This window comes from Cavia porcellus, unplaced genomic scaffold (assembly GCF_034190915.1).
Source record: "Cavia porcellus strain 051 isolate PalLab524CR breed Dunkin Hartley unplaced genomic scaffold, mCavPor4.1 scaffold_14, whole genome shotgun sequence".
NCBI classification, from domain to species: Eukaryota; Metazoa; Chordata; class Mammalia; order Rodentia; family Caviidae; genus Cavia; species Cavia porcellus.
The window spans coordinates 74,783,351-74,800,302 of record NW_026947497.1 but is presented as its reverse complement, the minus strand read 5'-3'; the positions used below and the strand labels follow the sequence as shown (position 1 = coordinate 74,800,302).

General features: G+C 44.6%; 1 protein-coding gene across 6 annotated transcripts in view; it reads left to right on the top strand.

The window, feature by feature from the left end:
* The window catches only part of Atp13a3 (ATPase 13A3), an 86,762-nt gene that overhangs the window by 65,188 nt on the left and 4,622 nt on the right, over positions 1–16,952 (top strand). For 5 of the 6 annotated variants that reach the window (XM_003476955.5, XM_013160225.3, XM_013160223.3 and 2 more), the window contains 3 exons: positions 5,056–5,144; positions 10,480–10,560; positions 12,054–12,143. In XM_003476955.5, coding sequence (XP_003477003.2) covers positions 5,056–5,144; positions 10,480–10,560; positions 12,054–12,143 — 260 coding nt within the window. The remainder of the gene's footprint in view (positions 1–5,055; positions 5,145–10,479; positions 10,561–12,053; positions 12,144–16,952) is intronic. The other variant, XM_013160226.3, reaches the window with a different exon arrangement.

The window sequence follows — 16,952 nt, the reverse complement described above, 5'->3', positions numbered from 1 at the left end:
CTAGCTCAGTGGCATAGGTGCCTGCTTGGCAAGCATGAGGTTGTGAGTTTGATCCTGGTATCAAAAAGGAAAAAGAAAAAAAAAAAAAGGAAATGAGAATCGTACTAATGAATATATAGAGCATCTGTAGAGTTGCAGTGTCTTGGAAGGGAATAGCAGATTTCTCTTCTGTAGTTGTGAGGAGAGGGCAGTGTTCTGGCTAGCAAGTTCCCAGGACAGTATTTCATATGGCTTAGGCAGAATAAAATTACAGTCCCTCTTGTGTTGGAACTGATGGCACGTTACCACATGAATTTTTTTTTTTTTCTACTTTTACCTCAGGTGGGTTGAGGGGGCACATTCTATTGTATTTTGGACAAGTAGGATTGAGATTTGTCTTACTGGTAGTTTTTCTCTCTCTCTTTTTTTTTTTCTTTTGGAGTGCATACTTACTTAACAAATAACTATTACATGTGTTAGTTATATGTGACTGGAGTCATAACTGTTCCCAAGAACACTATTTCAACTGTGTTGTGGGACAAAAAGCTTTTTCTTGAACTACTATCACTGTACTTGTAAGAGCGGTGTTTTTGTTTGTTTGTTTGGTTTTGTCTTTTTCATTTTTATCGGTACCAGGGATCGAACTCACGACTGCCAGCTTGCAAGGCAGGTGCTTATGCCGCTGAGCTAAATCCCTAGCCCTGTAAGAGCGTTTTTTACTGAAGATAACTTTGTAAAATTGATCTTAATAACTAAAGTTGATATACACTTTTAGTCCAATATTTTTAATTTAAAAATTTTTTAATTTGTATTTTCTTGACGGGGGGTCTCGTTATGTAGTTCAGGCTGGCCTTGAACTTCTATGCAGTCCAGGCTGACCTCAAACTTGCAGTGGTCCTTCTGGCTCAGCCTTCTGACTGCTGGGATGACAGGCATGTGTCACCACACTCTAGTCCAGTATTTTTAAATTTCAGAGAAATACTAGAAATGTCCAAGAGCTAAATATGTCAATGAAAGAAAAATGCTTTTTTTAAAATGAGAAAATTGGTGCACACACTGCTTTATAAACAAAGTAACTCCATCAGAAAAGCTAACTGTAGAATTCTAAGCAAATCTGTCCTAAAAGGAGAGTGTTAGTTTTTAAAGTACATCTTTATGTGATTTGGAAAATTTCAAAATATTAAATGCTTAAGAAATGTCATACTGGCATTAATTTCTACTTGACTTGAATAAATGATGGACTTTATTTATTTGTTTTGGTACTGGGGATTGAACTCACAACCTTATACTTGCCAGGTAGGTACTTATGCCACTGAGCTAACGTAGGTACTTATGCCACTGAGCTAACTCCCCAGCCCAGTGGTGGGGAGTTTTAAGTTACTGAAGTTATTTTTAAGTTACTAAAAAGTATACCGTGGCAGACCTGTGATGAGAAGTTGACCGCCCTTCCTGTGGCAGCATGCACCTTTCTGCAGGGGATGGGCAGAGATACGTCCTGTCCCCAAACCTGCTCTGAAGGCTCGGGACGAGGCAGCAGCACAGTGTCACGCGCATGTGTGGGTTTCGTTGGTGTCGCTTGGTCTGTCATGGATGTGCATTCTCACGGGAGTTCATTGGAACAGTTTCTTGCCTAGAACCTAGTACAGTTTTTTCTATACTTAAGCAAGTGTGGCAGATTAAATTTATTTTGTGATTATGATTTTTAAAAACAGTACATTAGGGGGCTGGAGGTTTAGCTTAGCGGCATAAGCGCCTGCCTTGCAAGCAGGCAGTTGTGTGTTCGATCCCCAGTACCGATAAAAAGGAAAAAGACAAAAAAGAAAAACAAAATAAAACAAAAAAAAAACAAACAACAAAAAAACCCAGTACATTAAGAGCCTGGCTTACAAATGAGTTCTGTTCCAGGAGAATGTTCCTAAGTTGTATTTGTTTTTAAGTCTGACAGAGCGAGTCTCACACACCTGTGACACACAGGCACGAGCGCTCTGTGCTTCCCAGCGTCCCCCGCACAGCACCCTGCTTTTCCTCTTGCTCCGGACATCTGGGCTCTGACTGAGCGCTGTGCTGCTTATGCTGTCGCACTGCACAGTGAGCTCATACACACGGCTGTGACAGTGTCCGGCAGGCTCGAGAGCTGCTTCTGAGATTTGTTTGCATCTACAAATCTTCATGAGGCAAGGTCTGTTCACAGCGTGAATGTTTGAAGTCGGGTACTGTAATCCCGTTTTAGGAATGTCTGTCACTCTTCATTTTCAACTTTACCTATGTTACATTTTCTATTAGATTTGGTCATGCTTCATGTAAAGGATCATGATGATACACGCTTAGTAAATTCTTACATTTTCTTTGAACTACCTGTGATTTCTTAGGTTTTAGCTTCAACTTTTATTACAGCATCTTGCTTGATTCCTACTGTTTATTACTTGTTAAATCCAACCTCTTTCTCTGCCTGTGGAGGCATCGTTACTGCACTGGCAGTGTCTCCTGGGCCTATGGTGGGAACAGTTCAGAGCTCTAAATGCCTTGAAGAGTGAAGTGGCCTTTTAAAGACCAGGAACTGAGTAAGGGAACCATCTTGACATCTGTGGTCTCAGCCCCAGGAAGGGATAGGAAGAATCCATAGATCAGGGACAGATAGCATATATGTATTTACTTTATGCAAAGTTGTATCTGAATCATGAAGGGAAATATGCAGGAAATCGTTCATGATGCCTTTTTTTTTTTTTTTTTTTTTTTTTGGCACTGGGAGTCGAACTTAGGACCTTGCACTTGGTAGGCAGACACTGTGCTGCTGCTCGCAGTCCCCAGCCCCCATGATGCCTTATTTTGGTGTCACATTCCAGTGAAAGTATCTCGCTTCTGTAACAATAAATTCCCATTGCCATCAGATGAGGGATACTTAATAAGTTGGAATTTGCATATTACTTTCCATTTGGGGGTACTTACAAAGCTCTTTGCTATATAGTCTTCATCATATCCCCATTTTATAGACAAAATAGACTCTGAGTAACTTGTTCGGTTCACTTATCTTTGTAAATGTCGTTCTAAAGTGCAGTCTATGTCTTTAGCAAGGGCCACACTCCCTCCCTGACCCTTGGTCACTGCCAACACACAGTTTGATTTAATGACGGTGTTTAGGAGAAGACTTTTTAGTGGCAGCAGTGCCGGAAGTGAGGCGTTGAGAGCAGGACATGCACATGCCTCTACATGGAAGTGTGTGGGATTTTCTTTCTTGGCTGAAGTCCTCACTGCCTTTAAAAAATTTTATGTGGCTGTATAAACCTGTTAGCTATCCACCTCTCCTGTCATGAAGTGCCTCTGTGAATAGTGTGTCTTTCTCTCCAGGCTAAACAGAGATTCAGTTATTTATTTCCTGGCTCAGGAAGCAAGATAGGAACATTTGAGAGATGCTTTTCAGGTAGAGCCGAGTTGCCTTCTGGTAATGTATGTTTATCAGGAGCCATTTCACAAATTTACTTTTGCTACAATGGTACAAATGCAGTAAGATTTGGAAACTATTCAGTAGGATTTTGTTTTTGTTTTTAATGAAATGAAACTTTTCTTTCTCTATGTCTCTAGAGTTTCTTTTAACATTTTTTCTAGTTCTTCCTTGCTTTTCCCCCCCTTATGTGCTGCACATCCTAAACACTTTTTCTTTAGTTGACCATAACTTTTAGGTGACTAACTTATGTGTTACTTTTACATTTATGGAACAGGATATTACATTCTGTGTTCGTAGTTGTAGAAATTTTTTTTTTCCTTTTCTTTTGTCTTTTTCCTTTTTATCGGTACCGGGGATCAAACTCAGGACTGCCTGCTTGCAAGGCAGGTGCTTATGCCGCTGAGCTAAATCCCCAGCCTCTAGTCGTAGAATTTTTAAAATCTTCAAAACAAAACAGGACAAAACCGTATATTGCCCAACATAGGTGCCTCGTTTTTTCCTCTTGCTGGTCAGTAGCTCACAGTAAAATAGTTTTCTCACTTTTGGCATGAGTGGTAGTGTAAACCGCAGTGCTAGGACTGTTGTGTGTTAGGTTCGTTTAGTATAGCCTGCAGCGCTAGAGCTGTGTAAGCACTGGTATATATGTACAGAGAGTAGAGTCTCTCTGGATGACAAATACTGCATCTCAAAAAGCATTGAGACTCAACATCATAAGAGCAGGGAGACTTCAGTTATAGTTAGTATGAAGGCCACTCACTTCTTCACCTTTTTAAAAGACAATAGTAAGGGTTTCATTATTTATGATCTTAATAAGTTTCTATTTGAGGCTGACTTCATGTAGCAACTGGTAAAAGCAGACTGAAAAAAAAAGAGGAAGTGTTGGGGACCATCAGCATACTTGGGAAACTGGTCATCCTTTTTAATGGATTATTGTGCAAAGATATGTGTGTGTGTTTGCATATCATGTGTGGGATATGTGTTTGCTTAGCAGAATGGCCTATGAATAGAATTTTATTTTTGAATGATGTTACTGCTGGGTATGTTTTCTCTTTTACCTTTTGTAGCAAGGGTAATCTACATTTAAGAACAGATCAGCTTCTATGCTATTTTCTGTGGAAATATTTTCATGAAATAGGTTAATTAAAAAATGGGATTCACTTATCAGAAATATACATAAATTTAATAATTTAGAATGCCTTTGCTTAGGATTTTGACCTACCTAATAGTAAAAATCAGTGTTGCACAGCATTTCTGACAGTAATTTTAATTGCACATGGGTTTTAAATGGTGATCTCGCTTTGCTACACTTGTCTAGTCTCTCATTTGTAAATTACATAGTGGCTTAGTTATACATAGAGGTAAATGTCTGTGAAAGGTCTAGATTTTATCTGTAAAGTGCTAATTATTTTCTGAAATACTTTGAAGTTAATAAAATTTAAGTATCTGTATCCTCCTATCTTGTACACAGATCTCTGGGAGCCGGCACCAGTTCCTAACTGCAGGGAATAGCTGCACATGCCTGGGGGGAACAGGAGTATTTAAGACACAGTTCAGAAATGATAGCAGCCCACTTGTTATTGGACCGCATTTCTTTACAAGAACTTCTAATTTAATTGTTTTATTTTCTTTTCCAGATTTTTTTGTTGTATCTGTGATTATTTTGTCCTTTTTCGTATTATTCATCATGTTGCATCCAATTGCCTTTGTTGACGAGGTTCTTGAGGTAAGGCTGATACACATCATTTATTACTTCTTGTCTCCAGGGTGATAGTCACTGGGTGGCAGCAGTGTGACAGTGACAGAAGGGGACACTGGTATGTGAATTGTAAGCAGCTTCATGAGGCCCTGGGCCTTTGATAACGCGTCACACTGTGCCTCTAGTGTGCCCTTCTGTCACTGAGGAGAGAGGCAAGCTGTCTCTGTTTCTCTTTTCTTGGATCTCTTTCCCCTTTTTCTAAGGTATGGTGAAGTGATTGAAGGAGTCTCTAAAACAGATGAAGAGCACATTTACATCTCTGTAGTTTACGCCTCTGCTTCCAGTTCCCTGTGCAGAGGAGCTAAAGCCCCTTCCTTGGGGTTTAAGACAAAAAGGGCTTGGTCTGTATACTCAGAACTTTATCCTGCTTCTAAGGTGCTCTACAAATGCACTGTCTTTGCCTATCATTTAATTCCTCATTTTTGTCACTCAAAATCTTCACAAAGGATGTAACACTTCTCTGTACAAAAGGAAGCGCACATGTGTTTCCGTGGTGAGAACAACACAGTGAGTAGCAAAGTACCACAAGGAGCCCGTCCTGCTGTCCTGAGATTAGGTAGCATGGTCAGTCAGTCCTCTGCACACCTTTCTCCATGCACTCTGAGCTGTTTTTCCTGAGAGACTAACGTGTATGCATGAGATCATAAGAGACGGTTTTACTTGCATTTAGCTTTATAAAAAATAACATTTTACTAGTTTTTTCCTTGACTTTTGGCCATAGACATTGTTTCTAAGATTGTCTGTGTTCACATATATACGAATTTCGTATTCACTGCCAAGTAATGTAGGAGTATAGTAGAATTCATTTCTTCGTTGGCAAATACTGTACTTGGGTTGTTGTGGTTTTTCCTGTACTATAATTCTGCCATGAACATTGTTTTACATATCTCTTGGTGTGTGGAGGATACATCTTAATGTACAGGTAAAGGTGGAAGTGGTTCACCCCAGAAACAAACAACCAGCCAGGAATGGTAGTGCACACCTGTGAGCCCAGTACACTGGGAGGCTGAGGCGGGAGAATCACATGCTTGAGCTCAACCTGGGCAACCTGGGGATTTATGAGACCTTGTCCCAAATAAATAGCAAGCAGGCAGGCAGGTAAGTCTGCTGTTGTACTGGGACTGTAGCTCAGTGCAAAGGCCCTGCATTCCATCCCCAGTGCACACAAAAGAAGAACAAGGAAGTAATAAAGCCCACCAAAAGCCCATCAGCTTTTAAATACCACCTTGGGTGCTGATTATTTCAAATCACAGTGCTAAAGTCCCTTTCTGGTTACTCCCCACCCTGCTTCACTGTAGCACTGGGACAGAGGTGGCCTCTGGTGGTTTAGCCCTGGTTCGATTCAGCTCACACTTTCCAGTTCTGCCATGTGGCAGGTGGTTATTCACAGTGATGGCATCAGTTCATATTTGTTTCTTTTCTTTCTTTCTTTTTTTTTTTTCCCCCCCTGTGGTACCAGGAACTGAACTCACAACCTTGCGTTTGCTAAATCTCTGGCCCAGTTCATGTTTCTGTTGCTGTATGAGATTTGTTCTGCGTTGTTGCCAACACTTGGTCTTGTCTAGTGGGCATAAAATGTTTTAGTGTGATGGTTTTAATTTTCTAATTATACTCATTTAAATTCAATTTGTAGTATTTTGAGATGGGATCATATCTGCGCCCCCCCCCCCATACCCATTTGCTGTTACCTGCTCAGCAGTTTCTCTCTTCTGTGTCAGTTTTCCATGGACTCTGCAGACCGTTAGTCTCCTGGGGCTCTGTGTTGTATCTTTGTTTCTCACTGCCCATATCAGTATGGCTTTCGTAACACAGGCCACGCAGAACCCTTGCCCCAGCCCACACTGCCATTCAGCCAGGCCTTTTGGCTCTTCTCCATCCATCCTCTTAAGTGTGAGTTTAACTTGTCAGATACCAGGAAGAGCACGCTGGGAGTTGGAATTCCACTGAGTTTATCAGTAAGTTTGTGGGAGGTTTGATTAGTTTCCCTTTCCATGAACGTGTGTCTGTTTCTTCAGATCTTGCATATCTTTCAGTAAATCTGTTGATTTTTCTCTCAGAAGATTTTTGCACTTTCTTGGTTAGATTCACTCCTGGAGAATTACAGTTTTGTTCCCCTGCTCAATGCTATCTACATAAAAGGACATTGTCTGAGTCTTCGCTGCTGGTGTGTTGTGTACAGTTTCTCTTGATGTTCACTTGAATGCAGAAGCATTGTCACACTTCATCCTGACACATTTTAGATTCCCCAGGGTTTGCTGTTTATAAAGACTTTAAACTCATTCTGGACATTCCCAGTCCTTCCACCTCTCAGTAGTTTTCACTTTAGTGTGTTAGTTGGAATAAGTACTGTCTTGTCTTGTTCCGTAATTTTCCCTGCCCTGTGTGTTTCAGGGCCCAGGGTATGTAGCCTGTCAGGTTAAGTAGACTTTCTTCTCCAGTACTGTTAAGTTGAGAATTTTTTTTAAACACAGACATGAGATCTCTGTCGTCCAGGCTGGCCTTGAATTCTCAGCTCTCGCGCTTGCACCCAACATAGCCGGGAAGACAATGCACTGCGGCTGTGACTACTGTGCTAGCTTCCCCTCATTGTGATGGAACAGCTTTGAGGAGGAAAGATTTATTGTGGCCGTGGTTTTGGAGGTTGCAGTCTATGGTCAGCCAGTTCCCAGGTGGGAGCAGTGTGGTAGACGGGCCAGGCAGAGGACAGGTACTCACCTCCTGGGAGCCAGGAAGTAGAGGGAGAGGACCAGAAGAGGGAAGGAATGGGGACAAGCTATGCTGTTACCCCTCCAGCACATGCACTTCGGTGGTTCAGCGGCCGTAATGATGCTAGGTCTTCATGACAGTCCCCGCTTGGGGCTCCGTCTCACAGCACTGCTTATTGAGTGAGTGAGGGTCAGGCTCTCCAGTCTTTGGCAGACATTTCTGTTTAACCATAATAGCCACACAGTTTTCTCCCAGCACAGTGTAGTGAATGATATTCAACTGATACTCAGTTGTTAATGTTGGAGTCCTGGATTAAACTTCGTTAGATCATGATGCACTCTTTAAGCCTTTTGGATTTGAGATGCTGTGGTTTCGTTTTGGGCTTTGCCCCTGCTGCACAGTAAGGTCAGGCTTAGTCTTCCTTCCTTGTGTGTTCCTGACGGTTTGGGAGTGAAGTTATGTGAGGTGGGGATGGAGCCAGGCCCCTGTATCCTACTTGGTCAGCACTTACAGCCTTCTGAAGCTGTATCCTCTCACTCCCACTGAAAGTCCCATGAGCTTACACGTGGAATAAGTATCCTGTGGTGCGGATTTACCCAGTTTGTGTGAGCAGTCCAATTTTGATAGATACGTAGGTTGTTTCTGACATTTGCTATTGTAAATACTACCTTGCAGATTTTTGCACACTTCAGTACAAATTTATATTACAGGTTAAGTAAATGGAGAAATGGAATTGCATGGTCAAAACGTGTTAGGCTGTTTATTGCCAGGATACCGAAGTAACGTGTGAAGAAAACAGTTTGTCACAGAGGGTGGGAACGTGGAAGGGCAGGCTTGTCGTGTGGGTGAGTCCCCTGGGGAAGGAGGAGTGGCTCCTCACAGCCCAGCCTGGTGCTGGGGGCCGTCTCTCTGCAGCTGCTTAGCTCCCTGCCCTTGGGTTTAGCGTGTGGGGGAGCCACAACAGTGTGTCTATGAAGTCTTCATGTTGGCACACACTTCGTTAGACCCGAAGTCCAATGACACCGTGTCCTTTAACACTTTCCCCCTGATGTTCCTGGACTTCCTCAGTGCTGGGCCGTTGAACCACGCCATCGCTGAGGTGTGTTCTCTTCAGTTCTCTGGTAGTTTGCTCCCTCTGGCCTTTCCTTCCTGTGGGACTGCATTCTCGGGCTTCTCTGTGTTCCATCCGCTCAGCTTGCTTCTTAAATGACAGCGCTCCCCACCTTCCCTGCCTTCTTCTCCCCCCCCCCCATGCTGCACTGCCCTGCACTGGCAGGTGATCTCACCTGCAGTCCCGGCTCCACCCCTACCTGCCATCTCTGTCCACCTATGCTTGGCACGTCCCCTTCCCCATAGCCAGTCAGCCAGGCCCTCTCCTCCCCTCACTGGCCAGACTTCTCATCATGCTCCCCTGGCCATTGCTGGGGCACTTAGGATCTCCAGGGCCCGTTCCCGCTTTGCCAGAGCATCTGCCTGCTTTCCAGCTGTGGCCCTGGCATCCAGCAGGGTGGCCTGGCTACTGGGTGATACACCCATGGGGTCTTTTTTATTTTTTAGGTCATAGACGTTAATCAGATTTTACAGTGAACTTTATTTTTGGGAGGGTATCACAGTGAATCTTATTGCCTATACCCTCAGACTTGATACTCGAATTAGAATAAAATCAGTCAAAACAAGACAGTGAAAGCAATACAGGGCTTCAAATTAAGTTAATTGGAAATTAAAAATTGTTACCGTAGTATATCCTGCTATCTTTGGAATAGCTGTCCATGCCATTAAATCTAGTAGACAGACTAGTACAGAATATAACCAAACTAAAGAGCGATGAAAACACTATGAGTTTCAAGTCATAATACAAGATTACCAGTGTCCTCTGCCTTCCCTTTTTAAACAGTTCCTCCCCTTTCACTTTCACAGTGCATTGTACATTTTGTATCCCACTAACTCCTTTAGTTTTTAGGTTAGGGAGGCAACCCCCTACTCACCTAAGTGATTCTGAATCTTTTTACCGCTGAGCATGATCTCAAGTTGTATCCATTTACCCACAAGAGCTTCAAGGTTTTCCTTCCTTACAGCTGAGTAGTTCTCCATTGTATAAAAGTGTTATGTCTTTCCATCCAATCTGCAGCTGATGGGCGAGCTGCCCCCACTTTTTTCTGGTTCCCTGTCACATACAGCATTATTTTCTCATCTTTGACTTTCAGACATAAACCCTCTTTCAGGTTAATTATATTTCTTTGAATTTTAAATTGTACTGCTTAAATTGTATGTGTTTTGTGAATTTGCCTTTACAGTAATGTGAGGTTTGATCAGTACTTCATTATTAGGTTAGTGCCTGCCTTCTGATTGAAAGACAGGTTTTTATTTATACCATGGAAACATGCCTTGCATCTATTGAGTCTGGGGATGGGGTTTGGCACCAAGGTTAGCTGCTTAATTGTTTTCCCAACCTCTCATCGTTTAAACTTGAATATAATCTATGCCTTGTGGCGTTGTAGAGGAGTAAGTAGTGGTATATTTAGATATTTGGTAAATGACAAGGGTTTAGTAATTTGGAACCTCTGCATACCCAACTTGAACCTTGCTTGTCTTGCAGCTCGTGTGTGTCCCGTATGAGTGGCGCATCACCATGCTCCTCATTGTCCTCCTCAATGCCTTTATATCTGTCACGGTGGAGGTAAGCACTGCAGGCGGCCACACGCCTGCCTCGTGGCTTGGGGTCCCGGGTGGTGTAATGGAAAGTGAGAGAGGAGGATGGGTGATGGGCCAGGCAGACCCCAGGGCTCAGTGTCCCCACATAAGGCACATAATCTCCGTGCCTTCTCTGGCCTTTCCTGTGCTCCGAGGTAACCACAAGAAGAGTGTGGGCTTGGCTGTGCTCGTGTGCGCAGCGTTGGGCACATGTGAGCGAGGGCAGCAGAAGCAGAGCAGGCCAGTAGCGCTCCATTCCCTGAGGCCGGGGAGTTGGGCCTGTGCCATCCTGTCTGCGATGTAGGGTAAAAGGGCCTGGCCTGTTCACCGCCTGTTCACCAGAGGCAGAGGAAGAGCGGCTTTCTCCAGAAACCGCGGTCAACACGCATACACTTAGCAGTGACGGCGAACCTTTTAGAGGCCCAGTGCCCACACTGCAACCCCAGCCCCACTTAGCACAGACTGCCAGCCCTGCAGTTAACCTTAGCATCTGATGCCCAGCTGCTATGGCAGCCTGGCTCGCATGCTGGCCAGAGAGGTCTTTGTGTGCCAGCAGGAGTGCCATAGGCTCGCCACCACTGATCAACAGCAGGGCTTTTTTGAAAGTGTAAAATGCCAGGTGTTACGCACTTGTCTGATTTTTAGCATTGGTCACTGGAGCTTGGCGTTTCCTTTTGAGTGACCTGCAAGAGTCTTCTGTACTCTTGTTGTCGACTACTCTTGTTGTCATTGCCAGTCACCTACTTCCTCTCCTGTGAGGATTTTCTTTATTTGGACCAGTTTCTCTAAAAGGAGCTAGCAAGCTTTCATTTACTGCTTATTAATAAATGCTGGTTTTTAACTTAGGAGTTTAGGCTTTTGGGTTTAAGGCAATTTGGGAGGAAATTCAGAGTATTGGAAATAATTCTCAATAAGTCTGCATAATTTCAGTTGCCTTGATGGAAAGATGACTTGGTATTTAGGTTTGAGAGATGGCATGGCTTTTTGGAGTAGACCTTTTGAAGTTTACTGGGGGAATATATTTTTTTCTGTGACAGATGCTAGAAAGCATAGCTTAAGAAATCATTCTAAAAACGTTATTTTTGTACAGTACAAATGTATCTTCTCACATGGTACTGTTCTTGCTCTTTAAAGAATCATAATGTTATTCAGTGAAAATAATTCCTTGTCATCAAGAAGGCTTCAGATTAATGAGCACTGTTGAATCTGGGGAAGGACTAAGTTGTCTAGAAAGCCGTATTTCATAGAAGACTTAGCAGCCCCTTTTATCAGAACTCAGCGATGTTGCATTTGTTACAGCAGGCCCGCTGTTGGGTCCCCCAGCCTTTTGCGGTATTAAGCGAAGTTTGTATATGAAAATCAAACCATGTTTTTGACTAATGCTGCCCCCGCTGTGGAGTGATGTTTAAATGTGCATGTTAAAAAAGAACGAAACGACTTGGTCATGTTTAATTCTTACCTCACTGGACTGTCTCTCAGAGCTTCTTCCTTGACATGGTCCTTTGGAAAGTTGTGTTCAATCGAGACAGACAAGGAGAGTGTCGCTTCAGCACCGCACCACCGCCACAGGTCGGGAGTAAGCGCCTGCCTCCGTGCTCACGCGTCATCGCTTCTGGTTGTGCGCCCTGCACGCTAGGCTATCCATGCGCTGCCTCAGCCTCTCCCTGCCCTATTTCATTTCTCTGCGGAGTCCTAGAAAACTCGTGGCAAGTATTTGTTAGAGCCTTTCAGGACTCCTGCCGTGTCTGAGTCTCCATCCCAGCTCTAACGCTCTGTGTGGAAGGGTGTGGGCCACAAAGGTGAGCGTGAGTTCTTCCACCATCTGCTCTGTGTTCTGTTTCTGGTTTTCTTGGGTCTCATTAGAGGTAAGCAATACTCACACAAATAAGTTTTGAAACAAACTGTTTTCTCTTTGGATTGGAATCTAAAGGTCAAAATTTTAAGGAGGTGTTTCTGATGTGCCTTAATTTTTAGCTCCCCCCCCAGTGTCTGTGTCTCACATTTGGAAAATGGTATGTTCATTTTAAGCAAGCATGGCTAGGACTTTTGGGGTCAGTTTAATCACTATTTGAAAGGTGTCACAAGCTGTCTGAGTAAAAAGAGAAATCAGCTGGTGATAGTGAAACTCCTTGCCTACTGGCAGGACGCTGGGTACAGACTGGTTTTGTCAGAGCCTCGTGCATCTGCTGCCTGGAGAGAGCCTGCCAGTGAGCTCAAGCCTCCTCCACCTGACCCTCTGCTCCTCTGCAGGGAGCAAGGTGCTTTCAGCCGTGAACCCCTGTCTTTCACCCCAAGTCAGGGAAGCTCAGAGTTAAGGGAATGCCAGACCTTTCTCAGTGGGGTCACTCACTTCAGTGTAGCCACCTTTTAATTTCAGTGGCAACTTCCAAGGTTTATTTAGGCTAAGTTGTAGGCCCGGTGTCCAGGCTGCTGCCATAGGGTAAGCTTTCCCAGAGGCCCTCTGCTTTTGAGGGTGTGTGCAAAGTTAGGATGGGTCAGAGGTGAAGGGTTGAGTCTGGAGTCTGCTGCTGCTCTTTTTCATGCTGAGCTGTACTAGATGCTCACGGCCTTTACCACATTTCTCTGTGTTTTCCCTTTTGATGCCTTTCACTCTGTTACTTAAGAGGTTTAAGTCAAGGTCTCAGCTCCAGCCCTCCTGTGAAGGAATTTGTAGTGGCAAGGCATAGGCATAGGAACAAATTTAAATTGAGTTTTCCTCTTCCCCAAAGAGAAATCCAGCCATCAATCTGAGAACCAGTGGTAGAAGAATTTTAGCCTTCCAGTTCTGTGGTTGTGGTTAAGAAAACCCTTTTGATCACTGGCTCTAGAATGACAATTCTTACAGTGACTTAGCGTGGAATGCAACACTACTGTCACCTGCTACTTCAGCATGTCTATGTTTGTGATCCTTTAAGGGCCAATCAGGTGAGTTCCAAGGGGACGTGTGAGTGTCCCTGAGGACCACTTGACAGTGTCAAGGGACAGGGTTTGTGGGAGCAGTGAAGGAAGGAGGCTGCTGTTGGCAGGTGGAGCGGGACAGGTGGAAGAGCTGCTAAGGAGTGGTCCTTCGGTGCACAGAACCTAACCTCCTGGCCAGGACTTGGGTAGCCCCGGTGTCCAGGCCGACAAGGCCAACGAGCCTCACCTTAAGGTGGACAGAAAAGCAAGGGAGTGTGACTGGCTGCTCAGGACTTCACTGATGCTGTGACTGTCCCCACGCTCCCCTCACGGACCCTTCCTTAGCCGTGACACAGTCCCGCAGTCTTCAGACTACAGCTCCCGGCGTCTGTGTTAGTGTCAGGGAAGAAGGGCCCTTTCCTCCTTTCCTTTCTTACAGTGTTGATGGGGACTGTGGGTTAGGGTTAGAAGCTGCAAAGCTAGAGACCCCAAACTAGGCGTCAGCTTGATGGTTGCATTGGGAGGCCAAGACACTCATTTGGAGATCTTTGCCAGGCACTGTGCCCCACCTCCAGGGGCCTCCCACACAGACATAGGGTATTTCTGATGCCATTTTATGCAGAAACCAACCAAACTGACCCACTTCCCACCTTCAGGCATCTCACGCATGGTGGAGCTTGAACTGAAGCCAGGATATCACATTTTGGGAGAGGCACTCTTTCCTTTGTGCCATATGCTTCCCATCCCTCGTTTGGGGGATGCAGAGATGAGACTAACACAGTGGTCCAGGACAGGAGGACAGGACAGGGAGGAGCAGCAGCTGCTATTACCAGCTGCTTTGTGTTGGGCCTGGGTAAGAGTAGCTTTAATCTCTGCTACCAATTCTCACAGATGAGGAAATAGAATTAGACATGGAATTCAATCCAGATGGTCATGTTTCTGTCACACAGGCCTCTACCCATGCTTTTACTGGGCGTTGTAGACGTGGTATCCTGCCTGATCCCCTGAACATTGGTAGCTCACCAGGTTCATAGCAGGAATTTTGTTTTTACTTTTGTGTGTGTATGCGTACTGAAGGTCAGCAGGCTTTGTGCATGCGAGCTGATCCCATTGTGATTCTTCTTACTGCTCGGGGTCCTTGATAAATGGCCGTTGAGTGGAATTAAGGCAGCCATTGGCAGATAATTACAGCTTAAGCCATCATGGAGCCATATAGTCCGGTAATGTTCTTTAGCAGCCTTAGATGTTAATAGCTATTCTCTAACAAAAAATACTCTCAGTATACCAGCGACTTCAGGTCAGGAGAGTCATCAGAAATGCTTGAGTCACACTTGACCTGGGTGGGAGTTTCCTTAGCTTGCTCCTGTGAGGAGATGTCTGCTCTCCTCAGAGGCAGTTGTGTGGCTGTGGCATGTGGGAACGGAAAGCCACTTGGTAGCAGGTGTAGTGCCGGCATGGGACTGCAGTGTGATTCGATCCTGCTGGTGCTGCTTGCTTTTACTGTTGATAAATCTAGGTGTTAACTGTCGCCTTCATGCCTTGAGCTTAGTTAGATGGAATGCTAATTCTGATTGGATTGGTTGGGAAAAGACTTATGAAAACTGTGATACCATTATGACAATTTTTTTCATTCAAGCATCACTTTTATGTTGTAAATGTCACCCATGAAGACAGCTCCTAAAAGAATCTGCCAACCCAAAGTGGCCATTTGGTCCTGGGGTAAACCATTAAGAATTAGAGCCACAGTATCCTTGAAGTTCTTTGTGGTGTCTCTGCTGAGAGATGATAACCTCATCTCTGAAGGAATAATTAAACAAAAAAAAAGTTGGTGGTGATGGGGTTGTTCTGTTTTGTTTTTGAGACAAGGTCTCACTTTGTAGTGCAAGCTGGCCTTAATCTCACTACGTAGACCCGGCTGGCCTCAAACTTGAGAGTTCCTCCTGGTTACACTTCCCAAATGCTAGGATTACAGGTGCGTGCCACCATGCCCAGCATTAAAATTGTTATGTGTATATTTATTTTGAGACAGTATTACTGTGGAGTTGAGGGTAACCTTGAACTCGTGGTGTAGCCAGGCCGCCCTTGCACTTGCAGCGATCCTCTTGCCTCAGCCTCCGGAGTGCTGAGATTACAGGTGTGTCCCCCTGTGCCTGGCTCTAGTAGACAAATTTGGTCTTAACCATTCCTTTCAGAAGTAAACCCTGAGGTCCAGTAGCTGTGCCTGCTGCATTGTCCTGCTTTGGGGGCTAGTCCCGGGAGTCTGGGGAGCCCCTGTGCTCGTGCCAGACCCTGCTCCCCTCTGCTCACGGCTGCAGTGCACAGTGCTGGCCTGCCCTCATTGCCCTCAGATGTCTCACCCCCTGTTCCCGTCACCCCTGCAGTTTTCTGCTCGTGACCTCAGTGTGTCTGAGGACGTGTGCAGCACACTTGTGTGTGTAAATGAACCTGTGCTTGCATGTAATATTTCATGTATGACAATTGGGAGGATGAAGATACAGGGGAAAAAATGTTTCTAATTAAAAGTGGAGTTGGGAAATCCTTATAATTTAAATTTTTAAAAATTAAAATGAGTGCACGTTATTTTTAATAAAAAGGTGAAGAATTTTAAGTAATACACTCTTGGACGTAAAAGTACCCTAGTCAGTTGTGATTCTGCTTGCAGTTAAATTAGTTGTATTTTACCACTGGGCCTCACGGTACACAGGGCTGTGTGTGTCTGAATCCCACCAGCCTCGGCTCCACACCTCCAACACGTACAAGGGTGTGTGTTGCTGCCCTTGTACCTGGAGGCTCGGGGGACAGACAGGCGGAGCTGGCTGGGCTCCACTGCTCTTTGTTTTTGAGCCAGCAATCACCATGAACCCTTTTTCCCATGATCCTTTAAACAGTGCTGCCTCCTGTAAAATAAAACATGACTGCTTTCAGATTTATTTAGGAATGGTGATCTTGTCTGTAGTTGGACTCAAGAATTGAAACACTTTGGAGAAAAGTAAACACAGGGTAGTGAGCTGCCCTCTAGGTTAAATCCTGGGTCTGGGCTGCCTGCCACATGGTCACCCAGGAAACCTGGGCAGGTACGTCCGCCTCTCTCGGTGCTGTCTTCATGGGGCTTGATTTGAGGGGCTCGTAATGGAGTCCAGTAACACTGTCATCATTCTGATGATAGAGGAATCATCTTTGGTTTGTCTTCCCTGGGAACGCAGTGCAGCTGCCTGTGGCCGCAGCTTAGCCTGTCCTTGGTGTAGCGTGTGGCACAGGTTGCTTTGGTGACAGGCTCAACCAGAGATCTTTGCAGTTGCCTATCATGTTCTGGATGATGTCAGTAGAAGAGTAGCTGGTTACCATCTCCATAAAATGAGAAAAATCTCCCAAGTGAATATAGGGAAAATTCTAAGAGCTTCATTTAAAACACTTTCTGAGTCAGTCCCAGTGGCACAGGCTTGTAATCCCAGGACTCTGGAAGGTGAGGCAGAATGATCT